A 19,009-nucleotide genomic window follows, 5' to 3' on the forward strand; every position below is an offset into this window, starting at 1 on the left:
AGCTTGATTGACACAAGATTTTTGGGAGGAGATCAAATAGAAAAATCAGATTTCCACGATCACCCCATCAGCCAAAACAGAAACATTTACAGTGCAAGCTTCTAAAACCACAGACAAAAATCAATCTGTGCTGTTCAAATGACCGACTAATCAATGTCTGTAGGAGTCACTGCTCTTCTCTGTGTGTGTCTGTGTGTGAGTGTGTGTGACTCACGCAGGTGCGCAGGCAGCCTGGCAGGCTCGTCCTCCATTCGGCTGGCTGGCCTCGCGGCGGGAGCATGGACGGGGGAGGAAGTGGAGTTTGGCAGCGGGTTCGCGGAAGGACTGAAAGAGCTCCTCTCCTGCTATGAATAGACACAGAGACACAAAGCATGGCTCACAAAAGCTCCACGACGCACCGGCCCTGAACCCAAACAGCCCAACGCCGACTCGCCTCACCTCGCCATGCACCCACAGCATCGACTGGCCTTGGTCGCATCTCCACGCAGTGTGCTGTACACTGTGCGCGTCTAACACACCGGCCAGTCGAGCTGTGGAAGCACATTCTGGAGGCAACAATACACCAAATGCCACACAAGCTTAAGCAAGCATTGCTATGCAGCACATTTAAGTTCTAAACTGAGCAAAGAGGATTTCACTCATCATTTGGTCAGAAACCTAAAAGTATTAAATTAACAATAATATGAGAGCAACAAACGTAAGAAGCTGGAACCAGTGTTTGTTTAGCGCAATAAATCCAAAACAGGTCCAATCTATGATCAGATTTTTTTGTCGACTTTTTGGTTGTTGACTAATAATAATAATAAATCTACAAATCATTTCAGCAGCACAAACATTTGATTGCCACACTCTGCACCTTCATCTAAGCCACGCTCTCAGTACTTTTATAGATCAATCCTTCCATTCATGTTTGAAATAATCATTGACTAAATCTGAAAGCTGTAAAAAAATAAACCTCCCAAAGCTTCATGTAACATCAACTATTTTTGATAATCAATGTATCATTGAAGTTTTTCTAAAGCAAAAACACAATCATCTGAAACTTCAAAATTTGCCAATTTACTCTGTCCCTGGTATTGAAATTGTATATCTCTGGCTGTTGGACTGTTTGCTGGGAGAAAACAGACGTTATCTTCACTACTTCAACCACTCAATCATTAACCAATCAGTTCAGAAAGAGATCAGCAGATAAACCAAAACGCAAGGGGAAATGACCCATGTGGATTTCTGATTTCTTCTGATGTGGTAGTAACAATTACTAACTTTATACAGCTGTTTTTCTTAAGCATCTTTGTAAATATTACTTACATTAACAGTTATATTCAGAACAGTACATACACTTGAACAGCTATCCATTTTTATACTTAAGAGTTTAAAGGGAACTGAAACTGCCTCTGTGTTAAATCACAACAAAGCTTTTAATAATCGATCAATCTGTGAAGTCGGTCACAGGGGCAGATCCTGGAGCGGGCCGAGCGGGCCCCTGGCTGAAATCTGGTTGTCCCCTGAAGTGCCTGTGTCCTGTAAGTATTTTTCTTTTCTTCTTTTAAATAAAAGAACTACTGACAATAAATATAACAATTTGGTGAAATTGTTTTTTCTAATCTTTTTTGAAGGACACAATGTGCATGAACAAGAAGCAATTTTCCAAATATATTCAATGATATGTGGCTTTGCTCAAAGCTATACAGCTAACAGTAAACAAGGAATTACTTAAATGTATGAATCAGGAATTGTGCATAGATGTTGGACATATAATGTCCTCTGTGTTAATTGTGGCCCCTTTATGGCCCCTGATTTAGAAAAATCCTGGCTCCACCACTGGTCAGTCAACAAGCAAAAATATCACAGGGGCTTTTATAGTCCTAGATGTGAAGATTTTCTATGATTCTTAATCTCTTTGTAGTCTGGACTATTGATCAGACAAAACCAGCTATTTTAATACTGTGTCACCTGTGGAACATTGTGATGGGCATTTCTTTAACAATATCTTTACCACTGTGTAATACCAAATAATAAATAGGGAAAATACTCTTCAGGTAAACTCATTATTGATATTAGTTATTAGCTGCAGTCCTCTCCAGGACGTTGTGGCTCTGCTGTTGTTTCAGCTCTTATTCAGTCTGGGTTAAGGTATGAGATTTTCCACTTTGTGGTCATTCTCTGTTGACTGGTTTCCTTTCCTTCAAATGAAGCCTTCTCTGTTTCATGAGGAAACGCGGCTCAGTCCTTTACCCGTTTCTCCCGCCAGTTCGAGCCTGCTGTCACCAGCCAGCCACTTTGAGACCTGCACACCAACTCGATGTACCAGGAATTTCCTGTGGAAGCCAGGCAATAATCTTTCAGTCTTCTATTTCCTCCTCTCTGAGGCGAAGGGTTCTCTCACTCTCTCTCTCTCTCTTTCTCTCCCGTCTGCTTCACGTCCACTTTCTAAAAAATGGCCAGAGAAAGGAAGAACTCTCCTCTCTTCCATCCCCACAGCTGGGCCTGGGTCAGTTCATTGGGAAGGCAGCAGTAAGGATGGAAGGAAGAGAGAAGGGAAAGTGAATTGTGATAGATCTGGATTGCAGGGTGAAGGTGGGGGGGAGTCCTGTCTACAACGGTGGAAAACTTCTCTGAGAGCGAACCGCTGGTCTTATTTCTGCGCGGCTGCAATCGTGCAGTGACATCAGACTCAGTAATGAGCAGACGTCCCTCATAAACCAAACAGAACACCAGATTTCACTGTAAGTCCGCAGGGAGTCTGCAGTAGTTTCAGGCTGATCCTGGCATCCCAGATTATATTTCTGTGTTCCTATTGGGGCTCACAATAATGTGTCAGCCATTCATAAATTATTTTTTATGAATAAAATGCCCATCGAAACTTCGGAAACCATAAGGTGACCACTTCAAATGTCTTGTTTTGTCCGAGCAACAGTTCAAAACCCAAAGATATTCAAATTAAAAGAACAGAAGAAACACATTGGCAGCAAATCCTCAGGTTTTAAGAGCCTGAGCCAGCAAATCAGCAAAACTTCAGCAGAGCAGATGCCTTCACCAAGGCCCAACATTTCTCTTATGAAACCACATTCAAATTCACTTGATCAACATTATAATTCCGATACATATCAGTCCCCAAGATTTTTGTCGCCAAGATCCATGAATTATTCTGTGGGAAATCCATAAAAATGTCCAAAAACTATTCTATTCCTACGTTAGAGAAAGTGGGAATAAAACTCCTGGATCTGGCCCCTGATGCAGATCCACACAGCAAACTTTAACGTGTCCTCTCTCTGCCAATGTCCTGCATTCTTCCACTAAGTTTCCAACGTTCAGTCGTTTTTTTTGCGTGATCTCGTGAATTAAAATGTGGTTTCACAGGGGGGGGACTGTTGTGCTATTGTACTTTAATTCAGTAGAAACGATGTTAGTTGCAGCTTTATAAACATTCTGTTTATAACAGACAAACAGCAAAGCGTCACATTAAATCAGCTAGAGTTTGCAAATATTAGCATTTCTGCCCAATAAATGGGAATGAATCGATTACGAAAATAGTAGTTGATCAACTGTGCAATCCGTTTCACTGTATACATTCTGTTTACACTATATCTTATTTCTATTCTATTCTATTTCCTTGCGTTTATAGTGCATGCTTACTGATTATTTACTTACTGAAGTCTGTGTTTTGTCCTCTTTGCTGCAAATTCCATGTGGCACCAATAAAACATTAACTGATCTTATCGGATCTTATTCCTTCATATATGTGTGTAGTAGATGTAAGGACCGGTCACCCTGGTGTTGTCAGGGCTGCATCACAGTATTTGTACATGTGTTGGGAGCCATGTGAGGTTAGCAGCTCCCAGTCCCCTGGTGTTTAGTGGCGAGTGACTGCACGAGCACGCGGTTTGAAACGAGCACGAAACTAAAGCGACGGTAGCGTGGGGGTTCACGAACACACGCTCGCGCGCCGGCTCCGGTCACTTCTCTCCTCTGCGCGCGGACGTGAGCGAAGTGAGGCGGTCACGACTCGTGTCCCCCTCCGCCGCGGAATGAGCGTGGAGCAACAGATGAGTACAAGCACGGAGTGAATGGCCCTGAGCGCGCGCGCACGCACACACACACACACACACAGCAGTGTTACTGAACGGGGTTATATGTAACACACATACACACACAGAGCGAGAGAGAGAGATAGTCCCTGCAGGAACATCACACACAGCGGTTTAAACTAACTGCGATGATAACAAGAAGAAGAAGAAGAAGAAGATGGTGCGTGTGTGCGCGAGAGGACAACAAAGAGGAGAGGACGGTGTTACCTTGGTCGCAGCGGAGGAGGATTCAGACATTATCTCCCGTCAACTTCTCTGCGTCCACTTCTCCGTCGTCTCTTCTTCTTCTTCTTCTTCTTCTTCACCTCTTCTCCAGCAGCGGAGGGGCTGCTCGGCTAGTCACTGTGGGACAAGTAGTTTCTCCTCTTCTGTCATGTAGTCCCTCTTCTTCTTCCTCCTCTTCTTCTATCTGCTGCTCGGGGCCATGGCGCGGCTTCTGTCCGCGGCGTGAAAACTTCTTTTGTCTCTGCGAGTGTTTTCCTTCACATGTCGGCGGCAGCGCGCTGGTTAATAATCCCTTCCTGGAAGAGCGAGCGAGGCACACACACACACACACACACACACACACACTCTCTCTCTCTCTCTAAGTCTCCCTCTCTCTCTCTCTCTCTCTCTCTCTCTCTCTCTCTCTCTCTGTCTCTCGCTTCCTCACTCTGCCTCCCTCTCCCTGAGTCTCTCTCTCTCTCTCTCTCTCTCTCTCTCTCTCTCTCTCTCTCTCTCTCTCTCTCTCATTGATCTGGATGTGTGTAAAACGGCGAAATGACGTGAATTCCCAGCATTGAGCCTTGCCCCCTTTTAAAGGGAAACCCGAAGCAGGAAATTGCAGCAGGTCGCACACACACACACACACACACACACACGTACACGCACACGCACACACGTACATACATACATACATACACTTACACACGCGCACACAGGTTTGCGCTGCTACTCTTGTTAGGACACTGCACGGGTCCTAAGGAGGGAACAATTACGAGTACACACTTAAAACAAACCTTGTAGTATCTTAGTGAGGACACTCATTGGCTTACTGCGTTTCCTAGCCTCTTACCTTAACCATAAAACACACGCACACACGCACACACTGCATTGTAAGGGCCAGGCTTTGGTCCCCTTGAGGTCTTCTGGTCAGACAACTATACACCCCCCCACCACCACACTCACACACATACCTTCCCTTCTTCCTGCATTGACTTTGACCTTATCATGGAGAGGAATTAGAATAAAAGTAATAAAAATGTGTTTGTGTCCCCACCTGTGACTGTGACACTTGAGCTTCCCATGGCCAGTAACGGTCATACCATACACACTTCAATTTGAAATATCTTAGCGCTCATTGCACAACTCTCTTCTACAGTATTTTTATGTTGTTTGCCATTTTTTTTTACATTTTAATATCTTTGCTTGCACTAAACACACCACAGCAAAGTCCTTGTTTGTGTTAACCTACTTGGCAATAAACCACGATTCTGAATTACATGATCTACAAGTGAAAAATAAGATTTAATATGATGATCTTATCCTTGACCAATCCATACCTAATACCCCTATCCTTAACCAAGACTTCAGAAATTGTGTTTGGTCTCATTAGGTTTGAGCTTTGGTCCCTATGAGGTCTACTGGTCCCGACAAGGTCAGAGTTTATACTGGGAAAGGTCCCTGAAGAGGAAACAAGAATGTCTTCACGCACACACTTGTCCGAATGGTTTTCTCTGTGTTTATGTTTTCTAAACCAAAACAAAACATCAAAACATCAAAAGCAGCAAACCATAACTAAGAGAGATATAAATGAATATCGGCCTTGAGGATGACTCAATGAGAGGAATTATTTCCGAAGTAATACTTATAAAACCAAAAGGTCACTGCCAAGTCCCCTTCACTAACGAAACACAATATAAAAGTTGTAATACAAAAGGCCCAGGTTACTGTAAGTAGTGGTTATTGGATTACATAAATAGTATGATACAAAAGTGAATACTAAGAACTTTGAAATAGTCTAATTGTTTTCAAGGTGATTCTAGAAATCAACACATCAAGGCCTCTTTTATGTTACATACCAGCAAGATTTTTCACTGATTCATTAAGATTTTAAAACTGAAAAAAGTACTTGTTACTTTGGACCAATCAGCTTTGTTGAAAAAAAGGCACATTCAGCAGTTTAGCTGAATGGTAAACAAATGTTTAGTTTACATTCCATGTACTAGATTCGGGGCAGCTATTGGTTAATTCTGAAGTAGCAATTACTATTTTCACATAAACAGTGAATTAAATGACTGTGTTATGTGAAAGCTGTGATAAACCCACAGTGAATATTTTCCATTCTGTAATTAACTTCATCTTTGCCGAACATTTTAGCTTCTTTTTGCTTATTGTTTTGATTTTACGATTCAGCCACAGACTTCATATAAAGTTGGACGACATGACTGCTCTCCTAAAGTGACGTCAAAGTGTCTTGATCGTCAACTAGTGGCTAACTGTTTTATAGGTTATAAACCCTGCCTCATCCATGTTACTGGATAGGACATGGGCCAAATGAAAGTGTCAAAATACACATCAAATATGTTTTAAAGATAGTTTCGGTCATTTTAGGTAGTTCGTATCACACAGATGTATGTCAAGGGGGTGTTTTCCAATCATTGGTTTTAATTACTTATTTGATGTTTTGAGCTGTCATGATTGACAGCTCAGACTGCCTCACAATTGGTTGAGTGCATGTATAGGCGGGACCTCGCTGCTGCAGCTCCATCCCTTGATCCTACTGCACAGAGTCTGGCTCCAAATTATGTCTTCGCCAGAAGACGGTAGCGTTACAGGGTATTTTTGCTTAATTTCTGGATAGTGGGAGGAAGTGAAGACACATCGTCCATCTTAATATACAGTCTTTGGTTCAAGCTCCCATCAACCTCGTGTTTTGTTTTGGAAACCCAGTGTTCAATTAAGCATGAATTGTAATGTTGCTCTGTCTGGTTGTGAAAATAGGAAATCTAGTTGTTTGCTACTTATAAAGACACACGTTTTTCTTTAAAGATAAAGATAACATTTACAAGTTTACAAAGAACAACAAAGAGCATTTATAAGATGTTTAGGGTCCAAACATTAATCAGCAGTGAGTACTGTCAAAAATGTTGGTTTAAAGTCTCCCATGGGTGTTCATTGGGTTGAGACCTGGTAACGGACACCATCAGACTGACCCCTCGTGGCCTGTGGGAGCATCTGACATATGACAAGGGCCCCTGGACTCAAACTATACACCTCTTGATAATGTGTAATGCATCCTATAATGCTCGGCTGTGAGTTCGTACTTAACTGTCGTCAGCCTCCAGGTCAGTGAGTCTGGATTGCCTCACAGCACAAAACAGGAAGAGAAAGAATGCTGTTCTTCCAGGGCAATGAAACCTAAAGCATCAGAGTCTCTGGTGACAGCAGACAGGCGGAGGGAGTAAAGGGCAAAAGAGAATTATGGAAAAGTCACTTCCAGCATGTATAGATTCTCAAAGGAGGGGGTTGGGGGCAGGAAGCAATGAGGCTGATGGGAAATGTGCTCCGAGGTAAATGCAGATGAGTGATGCTGATGGATGATGAATACATCCTGATGTTTCAGAGGACTGATCAATGATTTGACTTACATGTTTACATGTTATTTTATCATGTTACTTATCCTTCATCAAGGTTTTATATTTTCATCGCCGCTTGTTTGTTTGTTAGATAGCAGCATCACATATAAATAACTGCACGGACACGATGACATATGGCTGAGGAATATGCTGCAGAAGTAGGATTTTTTTAAATCAATTTCTTTAACATTTAACTTTGAATGTTTCATTAACTTTAACACTTCCACCAATTTCCTTGCAGGGAAGATCGCAAGTGCTCAGGCCCGCACAGTGCTGCTCGCAGCCCTAGTTTTTAATATGCATTTTAGTTTGTGTGTGTATTTGAGCTGCAAAATAAAAATAATATATGTTCAGTTCTCTCCTTGGTGCAGCTGGCATTAGTCACCTTGTTATCTGTGTGGGAATAAAACCTTAAATGCATTGAATCAGATTCAGTGTTTTCACTAAAACGTGACAAAGTGTGGGCAGGATGCATTCTGTCTTTGAAGTAGGCTGATTTTTTTTAGATGCTGGGATTGACAGATTACATTAATGGGATTTCAGTAATCAGATTTAACAAAGTGACAAATGTAATCCTACACGCCTGGCGTGAAAAGACACACGTTAATCAGACACTTTAAGAGAAAACGGACGGCAGTAAATACAGAGAGCATTTAGATTAATGAATAAAAATAGATTTCATGTTACTTTTACTGACATCACATGGTTTAGAAGAATTTAAAGCAGTTAAAATAGTTAAAATGACACTAAAATATTTTTTATTATATCTATTACATTTTTTTATTGAATATAGCCAAGTCCCTTGGTGTGTCTTTTTGGGGGTCACTGGAGGAGAGATGTAACTTACTGCACATAAACATTGTTCTATATCCCCAGGTGGATAGACAGACAGACAGACGCAGCAGGTTATCAGGCACATAACACTAAAAAGTAATAAGAAGTTCAAAACTATACATATGTATAAATATGTACACATATGTGTTTTTATATATTTTCATGTTTTAATTTAAATATAATAATAGTAATGACACATTTACCTTTACTAAGTATCGTTGCAATAAGTTATGAAACATGTCTATTAATAAGACACATTTCTAATATCTGTGTTGAGACAGATGGAAAACCACAGTCTGTATGAAGTCCTATAACACCGTGACACCCCCTGGTGGACGGGTGCGGCGCTGCAGCATCAGTCCCAACTGAGAGTAGTTCAGTTTCGGTTTCTATTACTCGGAAACGACAGTGAACTCTCCTCCCCCCCTTGAAGGCAGCAGGCTGTACGTCTTCTGCCGCAGGGAGACAGACAGAGCACAGACAGCACAGACAGAGATGGAGGAGTCGGACATATTCAAGTTCATCTGTGCCAACAGAGGAGCGGTGGACACCGAGGAACTGTGCAACGTGGGCTCCGCCAATGTGTCGCAGATCATCCGGAGTGAGAGGTTCCTCCTGTGTGGAGGTGGAGGAGGAGAAGGCCAGGAGGTGGTGGTGGCCAGGACCAGGCTGAGGCTGTGCAGGGTCAAGGACTGTCCGGGGACATGTTCGAGACTCCACCTGTGTAAACACTTCCTGTTCAGCGGCCTCTGCTCCTTCGGGTAAACAACGCGTTAGTTTACACTCTAAACAACAACAGGTTGAGGTTCGATGGAAAAACCTCAAACTGGCCTGTTGCTGTTGTTGTGCACTTAAATGTACTCGAGAGATACCGGAATTGTTTTTAAAGTAATTAGTATTCGTCAGATTATAGCCATCGTCTCTTTGAGTGTGTTTTTGAACCGTCAGAGGCTCGTTTCCTTGTCCCAGTTTACTGGATTGACTGGACTGATTCAACACATCAGCTGGAAATGTGATTGTTTATCAGATCTTTTTTTAAATTTTTTTTTATGTAGGTTCAAAGTTTATAAAGTTTAAGAAAAACACAATTTATGGAATATCCTGATACTGTGGGGGAATTGACGCCCTCTGGTGCAGAGTTAAAGAATGATACTCTAGGAAAAGCTGTCAGGTTGGTTAGCAAACAATGTCACAACAGTTGTGACCTGCAACCTTAGACTGTATATAAAGATGAAAGGCACGACGGCACTCTTTATGCCAAATTAAGCTTACCTGCTTAATATTTTTTACAAATTTAAACATAACTAGAAACAAAAAGATCAATGCTGTAAATAAATGTGTTTCCCAAGACTCCAAACTATTTCCTTAATAGGAACAGTTTGAGTCAGTTTTCCTGTCATTTGTCGGTGCTTATGATGACAAATGGCTCCCAAAAAAGTGAAGCCAAAAACATCTTGTTGGCTCCATGTTAGTGGATGAGACATGGACCAAACCTAAAAATCAAAGTACGTGCTTTTTTCTGAAGATGGTTTCGGTCATTTAGATATTTATCACCCTGATGTATGTTCAAATAAAAAAAATTAATGTTACGTTTGTTTTTAATTAGTTATCTGATGTGTAAAATGTGGTGAAACATAATGATTGACAGCCAAGACTCCCTCACGATTGGAGTTGAGGGCGGCTCCACTGCACAGACTCCAACAGACAGAAGTTGAACCTTACATTAGCTAGCCTACATTTTTGTGTTAGAAATACACTGAATGTTCGAAAAATCTAATCAAATAAAAAAAATAAAAACATAACTATGCTACTCTCAAAATGTTACTTAGGAGAATTTTGGAAATAAAAGTTTCAATGTAAACCTTTTTTTCTTTGCGGTTACACCTGTTGCCAGTAGGGGGTGCTGCAGCCTCCTCAGAACCCCCACTTCCAGTGGTCTTTGTACAGAAATTTCCACTGTATATTAACAATCAAACTCTGGGTCTTTGTGTGTTGTTGTTTTATGACAGCGGACGATGCCGCTTCTCCCATGAGCTGAACTCTGACCACAATGAGAGGGTACTGAGGCAGCATGAAGTAGAGAGCCTGAGCAGGACAGAGCTGTGCACGCTGCTGCTGCAGAACGACCACACGCTCACGCCTAATGTAAGTCTGACAACACACACAAGGTGTATCCACATAGTTTCATCGGTCACAGGGGGGATCTGAACTAAAAATGACCGTCTCAGTGTATGTACGGGAACATGGCTCCTAAATGTGATTGCTGGAGACCTTAAGCTGCGGATGCCTGACATGAATCTCTCTTATAAGAGGGGGGGTCATAGAGATGGCTGTAGAAACAGACCTGTTCACAGACTCTTGACTCCAGCACAGTCCAAGTTGAGCCAGTTGCAGCATTTGCACAAAGTCAAAGACAAGCATAAACTAAGCTTTACTTTATGTGTCAGTACCTGTGCTTGAGCAGACTTCTGAAGCCCCTGTTAATTTATTTCATATTTTATCATTGACTACGTTTACATGGACACTAGTGTTCTGATATTAAGCTTAAAGGGCTAGTTCACCCAAAAAATGAAAATCCCCTCATTGTCTAGTCACCACTATGCCTATGGAGGGGTGGGTGAAGTGTTTGAGTCCACAAAACACTTTTGGAGTTTCGGGGCTAAACAGCATTGCCGCCAAATCCAATACAAATTAATTGTATTGGTGATGAGTAGATAATGGGTGAACTATCCCTTAAAGACAATAGTCTGAATCAGACACTGCCATGTAAACAGCATTTTCTTATCACCTTAACCTGAATAAGGTCTTACACGGAATAAGATACAATCAAATAAAGACGTGTGGAGTATTCTGACCTTTGTCACATTATGTTGACGTGTACATCTTAATCACATTAAAATGTCCTATTCTTATTTCAATGGATTTTGAAACATCGACATACGACAGTTACCAGCTGCTCGACGACGCATGACCTGGGTGTAAACAAGTAGAAAGTTGTAGCTTTTGCAAAATTAGAAAGAAAACACGCTAAATGGGACATGGTAGCATCGTACGTGTAACTATTTCAGATTGGGCTTTTAGAACTGGCAAACGTAATGGTGTGAGTCATAATCAGATTTTGCTCTGTAACATGAGAACGGGAATATGAATGGAATATTCTATTAGCAACTCATGTAAACACCATGATCAGACTGATTGTCTTATTCCGAATAGGGTCAGTAGTCGGATTGTATGAGTCCATGTAAACGTAGTTACCAGTTTGTTGACTTGATCAGCTCTCATGTTTAGTTGGATAACATAAAGGACTTGCTCACTGAAGGAAATCATTATTGTTTTTGTTTACTTGATGTAGCAACCTTTTTCCTCTTGTCTCGTCCTCCCTCTGACAGATATGTCACGATTACAACAACGGCGATGGCATGTTTGGCCTGTGTCAGGCTGGAGTTGGCTGCGAAAGACTGCACATCTGTGAGCGGTACCTGAGGGGTAACTGCACCTGCTCCAGGACTCATAACTTCAATGCTCCACAGCCACTGAAAATCCTGAAGGAGAAAGATGTGCCTGACGAAATCCTCCACTCCTTGAAATTCATCTACAGAAACAAAGATGCTTTAAGGTTGTCTGGCCAAAGGGGAGATCATCAACAGCAGCAACCAGGCTCTTCTACAGGTGACGGCTATGCTGCTGCCAACTTTGCTTGCGCCAGCGGTCCGAATTTCATACCAACAGAGTACGACAGAGGGAGAGGCGGTTTCCGGGGAAACAGGGGAAACAGGGGCAACAGGGGTAATAGGGGAATACAGGGCAACAGGGTTATTCGGGGCAACAGGGGAATTCGGGGCAACAGGGGAAATCGAGGCAACAGGGGAAATCGAGGCAACAGGGGAAACCAGGACGGCGTTGAACAGCTTCAACCATCCGGTTCCAATAGTGACTTCCTTCTTGACTTCGACGCCTTAGATCTGTACACTGAAGACGGACTGAGCGAAGGCAACAGTGAGCAGCAACAACTAAACTCTTCCTCCATCACTGATGCGAGCAGCGACAATGGGAGAGGTGGTTACCAGGGCAACAGGGGTAACAGGGGAAACAGGGGAAACCAGGGTGGCCTCCAACAGCAGCACCGATCCTCTTCCTCTGGTGACCTCCTCTTTGACTTCGATACCTTTTGCAATATGGGACAGAGCGAAGGCTTAGGAGGAGAGATGAGAGGCTCAGGAGTGAGAGGTGGTTACCAGGGAAACCAGGGCAACAGGGGCAACAGGGGAAACCAGGGTGGCCTCCAACAGCTGCACCGATCCTCTTCCTTGGACCGCCTCATTAACTTCAATACCTTCGATCTCTGTAGCAATATGGGACAGAGCAAAGGCTTAGGAGGAGAGATGAGAGGCTCAGAAGTGAGAGGTGGTTACCATGGCAACCGGGGAAACAGGGGCAACTATCAACGGCTGCAGAATACTAACAATGATGACCCAAACAATAGACAAAGGCCTGTCAGAGGTAAACTTCATCAGCTGCAGGAAAAATTCAACCTGTTGTCTAAAATCAAAACGAAACATCATTGTACATTTTGTTTGTTTCCTTCAGATAAAACTGAGATCTGTATGTATTTCATCATCGGACACTGTAAACATGAGGGTGAGTAATCGATGCGAAATCAACATCATCAGCATACTGGTGCTTTACCTGCTCATGGCTTTGATGAGGCATCACTTATACCGTTCATGTTACCGATGTGTCCTCAGATAAGTGTTTCAGAGCTCACGACAAGATGCCATACAGGTGGCAGGTCAGAGAGGAGATGCAGTGGACCGCCCTGCCCAAAAATGAGGCGATTGAAAAGGACTTCTGTGACCCCCAAAAAACCAACAGGTACTCTCAGCAAGAAAAGATGATTTTCTTACACCTGGTCCCCACTGGGTGTGTGTGCCGCATGTGACGGCTGCGTAGCTGATCTGCTGCGTCTCGCACACAGCTGTTGTGTTGTTCACACAGGGAGCATTTCCCATAATGCATTTTAACTTTCAGCGAATCGTAATGTAGTTCATCAGTCACATGTCTTAAACGATGACATTGTGTAAATTCACGCAGATGTCGCACCCGGTCTTAAAGGTATAAAGACGCAGATGCCATACGAGGTCTTAAAGATATACGCACACTGGTGTCGCATGTGGTCTTAATGGTAAATGAATGAGGTGCGATTATACAAATAAATCCTTACTATTTAAATCACTACAATCAATATTTCCACTTTCATACACCGGAAAGAAAAAGTAATAATATATAGATGAAATTAGAGCTTTTTTTAGTGTTGTGTTGTGATGGTGAGATGTTTCAGGAAACTAACATATAGGTGTAACTCAATAGTTCACTTGATTGAATCTATAACTTTTTTCTTTTCTTTCATTAGTGGTACTACCCAGCCTGTAGATTTTGACCTCATGACCTGTGGACCCAGAAAAGTACGACGACTCTCCACCTGTAACTCTTTGGTTGTGCCGACCTACCTCCACACCACCGAGTGGGTCTGGTACTGGGAGGATGCGTTCGGAAAGTGGAACGCGTACGCTTCATCCGTGAGTAACTGACTCAGACTCCTTGTCAGGATGTGAGAAAGTGACAGTTATGTTCCTTCGATGCTACAGCTACAATGACCAGTACATTTTACACAATAGATGTACAGCAGAACCAGGGTGGAAAGAATATTACAATTTAACAGAGTCAAGTCAAATAACTGTTATTTATATATCTCGACATCGCAAATCAAAACGTTGCCTCAAGGGGCTTCACTATCTGTACAGCAAACCACTTTCTCTGACCTTAGACCTTCAGCTCAAACAAGGAACAGCTCCCATCAAAATCAATTATCTCATCTTTTTATTGTGTTACTGTTTCATTGATATTATTTATAGATTCAATTCCACATTTAACTCCCTTGTTACACTTATTTGTCTGTTTGTGTGTTACTGTGTTTTGTGTCCAATACCCCCCCACCAATTAAATAAATACATGAATAATGGAATCAAATTTTCAAATAAACATACTACTTTTATACTAAAAGTGAGAAGAAGCTAATAACAAATCAACACAAATTATCTGTGAGATGTGACGCTCTGTCAATAGGACACATGAAACACACTTGCATATAGACCCACATATATATATATATATCTATATCTATATATATATATATAGATATATATATATAGATATATATATATAGATATATATATATAGATATTTGTTGTCAGTTTGTCAATGTCAACAAGTGAGAGATCGTGTCATTGTTGGAAATTCAGTCAGAGGCAAAAATAACTTTTTTTATGGTCCAGACACCCAAATGAAGAGTGTCAGCGAACATAGTGAGGCTGTGCATGGGTCTCAGGGTGTCTGCCCCGGGCCTTGTAACCACCCCCACTCTGATGGCTCAGTACCACCCCCACCTAGTTTTCAGCCTGGAAAAACCCTGAGAGAGGGATAGACAGAGGGGGAGAGAGAGAGAGAGAGAGAGAGAGAGAGAGCTGCAAGCTGCAGACGGCTGTTTTATTTCATTGTAGTTAAAAACAAGTTTGCTAAATAATGCTCAGCATCTTTTTTGTTCAAGTGGTGTGTTGTTCCTGAAGGGGTGTGTATGAGAAGCAGAAAGGTGTTACCTGTGTTCCCCTGCTTTTGATTATGTTTTTTGTTTGCTCTGATTAGGTAATTAAATGTAATTCTTGATTCTTATGTTGTTGCTATTTAGCCAGTTTGAAATGTTATTGACGGTGTTAACTCCCTATACTAATAACAGTAGGATGATTTTCACAGGAACCCTGTAGGTGACTGTACTGTATGCACTTGTTTGTTTGCGCATGCATGTGACATGTTAACTACTGGACTGGTGCTGACCAAGTTGCTCCTGATTGTTCATCTTTAAGCTGAGATTGGTTTTGTGGTAAACACAGAACGTATTCATCTTGGTTTCCAGACTGGAGGACACAGCGCAGCAGGCATGGAAAGCAGTGAGCTGGAGAAGAGGTTTCTGGCCAACCCCAGAGACGTGGTGGACTTTATCGTTGGTTCACAGTCGTATTCACTCAGTTTCCAGGGTAAAGAGAGATAATGCAAATGAGCATGATGTTTACAGTTATGAAATATTCAGGTGGTATTACAAGGATGTCTTTTCTTTTCTTTTTTAAATCTCAGACATGATACAAACAAACAACCATCATAGCACAAAGAGACTCGTGAGGAGACGGCCCCAGTTCGTCACTAGAGCCGATGTCAGAGCAAAGAGAGTGAGGTACGCAAGACATCCAATGTATAGTGTGTCAGCCTATTTCATCCATATGGACAAACTAACCTTTGTTTGCTGTGTGTCTACAGGAGGCCTCTGGCTCAACCAAACTGTCTTGCTATACCAGACCACTGGGACAAGACACAGATTCCTGCTACAGGATACAAGGTATTTTTGAATGCACCTCATCTTTCAACTGATCAAAATCTCTACTGTTTGAGCTAATATTCATACCCAGAGTTAGAAGTTATGTAAACAAACCTAATGTAAATTATTTTAGAAAAATAAGTAACTGCTTGAAGTACCAAATCCACATCATCATTTCCATGGCATCTATATTTGCTCAACGACAACAACAAAACATGTAAAAAGCATAGATAACAACATCATGTATTAAGCATAATTAAATGAAAAAGAGCTGTTTCAAGGAGAATGTGCTGACCTCTACTGACAGAAAATAAGTGTGATTTGAACAATAGAGCAGAAATTAAATAGATAAACTTTATTGAAGTCAAGTGTTTTCCAAATTTGTATTGACCATCGTCACATACACATGTAAATATATCGATCTATAGGTCCTCTGGGGTCAAATGGACGAAGGCTCCTCCTTCTCTTGCTTGCAGCTCTTATGTGAATGCATAGGTTTTTTTCATTCATTCTTTTTGTATAGTCTTTCAAAGGTGAAATCACAGTTTTGTATAGTCATAGATCAATTGCAAATGCAAGCTGTGGAAACAAACAGGATTTCTATAGATATGGTTCAATGGCGTCTGTTTATATAAATATGTATTTTATTTTAGGCTCTCTTAACAGTTAATATAACTTAGATATGAGGATTGTAAAGAGAGCCTTAGACATCTTACACACTGCTACTCAAACAATCGTCTTCAGATCTTCAGACCCAAGTTCACAACTTTTCAAAATAAAAGCTCGATAATTCAACTCGATTTAAAGCATGACAACAACAAAACTAACTTTGGGCTTTTACTTTGAAGTCAAATTGCAGTTTGTTCAATTAGTAGGTAGGTGCTTTGAAAAAACATGGTTTTGGTAGAAGACAAAAGTAGAATCTTTTGGTGACAATCACTTTTTTATTTGGGTTCATCAAAGACAAGTTAACAATATACACAAAAAAAATGCCCTATCAAATTAAAAGAGGATGAAGATTTGTCAAAGTTGTGTTCACAACGCTGCCTCTGAGTTTTTCGAGAGAACTTGGAAAAGATAATTTTCTGTGCTGTGTGGTTTTTGTTCTCCAGCGAGTCTCCCTGAAGCACACCTCACAGGAATTTATGGAGATTGAAGCTCTGTTCTTTACAACCATGAGAGGCTTTGACATCGTCAAAATCGAGAGGATTCAGAACAAACCACTGTGGGAAAGCTTTCAGTTGTACGTATGGTGAACTTACCAGTCAAACACTTCCTTCTGATCTGTTGTGAGTTTAATTTCTTTGTTGTTATTGCATCCGTTCTGGTCACGTCACTGTCTTGTTGTTTAACCTTTGAAAGTAGAACTGACACATTGTTCTTCTTGCAAATGAAAAGTGGAACACACCTTACAACGTCAGCTTCAGTTCGGTAACTCGATTGCTGCTGCTGTGACATAACTTATCTTTCAGTTTACTTTAACTTTTTGGCCCTGTTTACATTTGGTATAAACATCTGTGTGTTCACATCTGACCTTAAAGTGTATCAATATACATAACCTTCATTTACGCATCTCATGTCAGTGTTGATATTATGGCAACAAACGAATCAAAGTATAGACATTGAGAAACTTAAAGATACATTTAAACTGTAGCTGGTCAGAGGATGTCAGCTGAGTAGGCCGTCTTTTATGTGGCCCAGGACGTATTTTCATTCTCAGCAAAACAGACTGAGGCCACATACGTCCCAGACATCCTGTGAATGTGGTCTAAGTGATCGGATTCATTGAGCATAAGAGTGTGGGTGCGTTCAGACGGGTTTGAGCACCAACCCTAGCTATACTGTTTTTTCATTCCTAAACAAAGGCAGAGGACTCAGATGAGGACCAACAATGGTGGACGCAACGTGCAAGAAGAACAGCTCTTTCATGGCACCGACTCCGTGCACGTGGATGCCATCTGCCTCACCAACTTTGACTGGAGGATCTGTGGAACTCATGGAACCGCTTTTGGCACAGGTGCGATGAAGAAATGTTCGTCCAGGGCTTCGAACTTTTATATCTTTGGTTTTAAACATGTTGGGCACTGGGAAGTAATGAACATTTTACACTCCCATCAAATGATAATTAATACTTGACAAAACATTCTGTAACCATATTTATTACTTGCATGAGTAGCTTTAGTCTCCTTCCACATACATTATAATGTTTTCTCACATTAAAACATAAATCTGCCATCTCTCTCTGTTTCCAAACACAGGAAGCTACTTTGCCCGCGACGCCAAATACTCCCACAGCTACACCGATGACTCTGACGTCCAATCCATGTTCATCTCACGGGTGCTGGTGGGAGACTTCACCAAAGGTTCCTCTGACTACCGCCGCCCTCCTTCCAAGGACGGCAGGGGCGCAAACCTCTATGACAGCTGCGTAGATGACGTCACAAACCCGTCTATCTACGTCATGTTCGAAAGGCAACACATCTACCCCGAGTACCTGCTGCAGTACAAGACCTCAGGCCTCAAGACAGTACAGCCACCGATCGCTACCAACCCGTACTACCCCTCATTTGTACGCAGCACATCAGCTCAGTCTAACACAGCTTCAAACCAACCCAGCAATTTGAGTTACAATTCCAACTCAGCCACCTTCCAGTACCCATTATGGAAAAGTCACTTCCAGCATGTATAGATTCTCAAAGGAGGGGGTTGGGGGCAGGAAGCAATGAGGCTGATGGGAAATGTGCTCCGAGGTAAATGCAGATGAGTGATGCTGATGGATGATGAATACATCCTGATGTTTCAGAGGACTGATCAATGATTTGACTTACATGTTTACATGTTATTTTATCATGTTACTTATCCTTCATCAAGGTTTTATATTTTCATCGCCGCTTGTTTGTTTGTTAGATAGCAGCATCACATATAAATAACTGCACGGACACGATGACATATGGCTGAGGAATATGCTGCAGAAGTAGGATTTTTAAAAATCAATTTCTTTAACATTTAACTTTGAATGTTTCATTAACTTTAACACTTCCACCAAT

At 41.7% G+C, this 19,009-nt stretch overlaps 2 protein-coding genes across 6 annotated transcripts in view; one reads left to right on the top strand and one right to left on the bottom strand.

Annotated features, from left to right (window-relative positions):
- Positions 1-4,722, bottom strand: part of etv6 (ETS variant transcription factor 6) — a 41,335-nt gene extending 36,613 nt beyond the window's left edge. Inside the window, exons 1-3 of one of the 5 annotated variants that reach the window (XM_034578681.1) lie at positions 4,296-4,689; positions 2,236-2,318; positions 215-344 (exon numbers count right to left, since the gene is read on the bottom strand). In XM_034578681.1, the coding sequence (XP_034434572.1) occupies positions 215-251 (37 nt within the window). In that variant the 5' untranslated portion in view covers positions 252-344; positions 2,236-2,318; positions 4,296-4,689. Of the gene's footprint in view, positions 1-214; positions 345-438; positions 560-2,235; positions 2,319-4,295 lie in introns of those variants that run through there. The other 4 variants (XR_004613129.1, XM_034578677.1, XM_034578678.1 and 1 more) reach the window with 4 other exon arrangements.
- A 4,312-nt stretch (positions 4,723-9,034) lies between these two features.
- On the top strand, positions 9,035-18,651 carry LOC117757721 (protein mono-ADP-ribosyltransferase PARP12-like). Its single transcript, XM_034579101.1, has 13 exons — positions 9,035-9,300; positions 10,549-10,684; positions 11,929-12,361; positions 12,398-13,039; positions 13,127-13,177; positions 13,285-13,411; positions 13,950-14,115; positions 15,519-15,627; positions 15,725-15,821; positions 15,905-15,983; positions 17,075-17,205; positions 17,828-17,979; positions 18,221-18,651. The coding sequence occupies exons 1-13, from the start codon at positions 9,035-9,037 to the stop codon at positions 18,649-18,651; spliced, it is 2,820 nt and encodes a 939-aa protein (XP_034434992.1).
- Positions 18,652-19,009: the final 358 nt, after the last annotated feature.

The sequence above is a fragment of the Hippoglossus hippoglossus genome, chromosome 23 (assembly GCF_009819705.1).
Source record: "Hippoglossus hippoglossus isolate fHipHip1 chromosome 23, fHipHip1.pri, whole genome shotgun sequence".
NCBI classification, from domain to species: domain Eukaryota; kingdom Metazoa; phylum Chordata; class Actinopteri; order Pleuronectiformes; family Pleuronectidae; genus Hippoglossus; species Hippoglossus hippoglossus.

Bases quoted from the DNA above. Each gene is read 5' to 3' on its own strand.
- LOC117757721 (XM_034579101.1), top strand. From the start codon at position 9,035: ATGGAGGAGTCGGACATATTCAAGTTCATCTGTGCCAACAGAGGAGCG. The intron at 13,412-13,949 runs GTACTCTCAGCA...TTCTTTCATTAG, and splicing joins GACCCCCAAAAAACCAACAG to TGGTACTACCCAGCCTGTAG. The intron at 17,206-17,827 runs GTACGTATGGTG...TCCTAAACAAAG, and splicing joins CTGTGGGAAAGCTTTCAGTT to GCAGAGGACTCAGATGAGGA.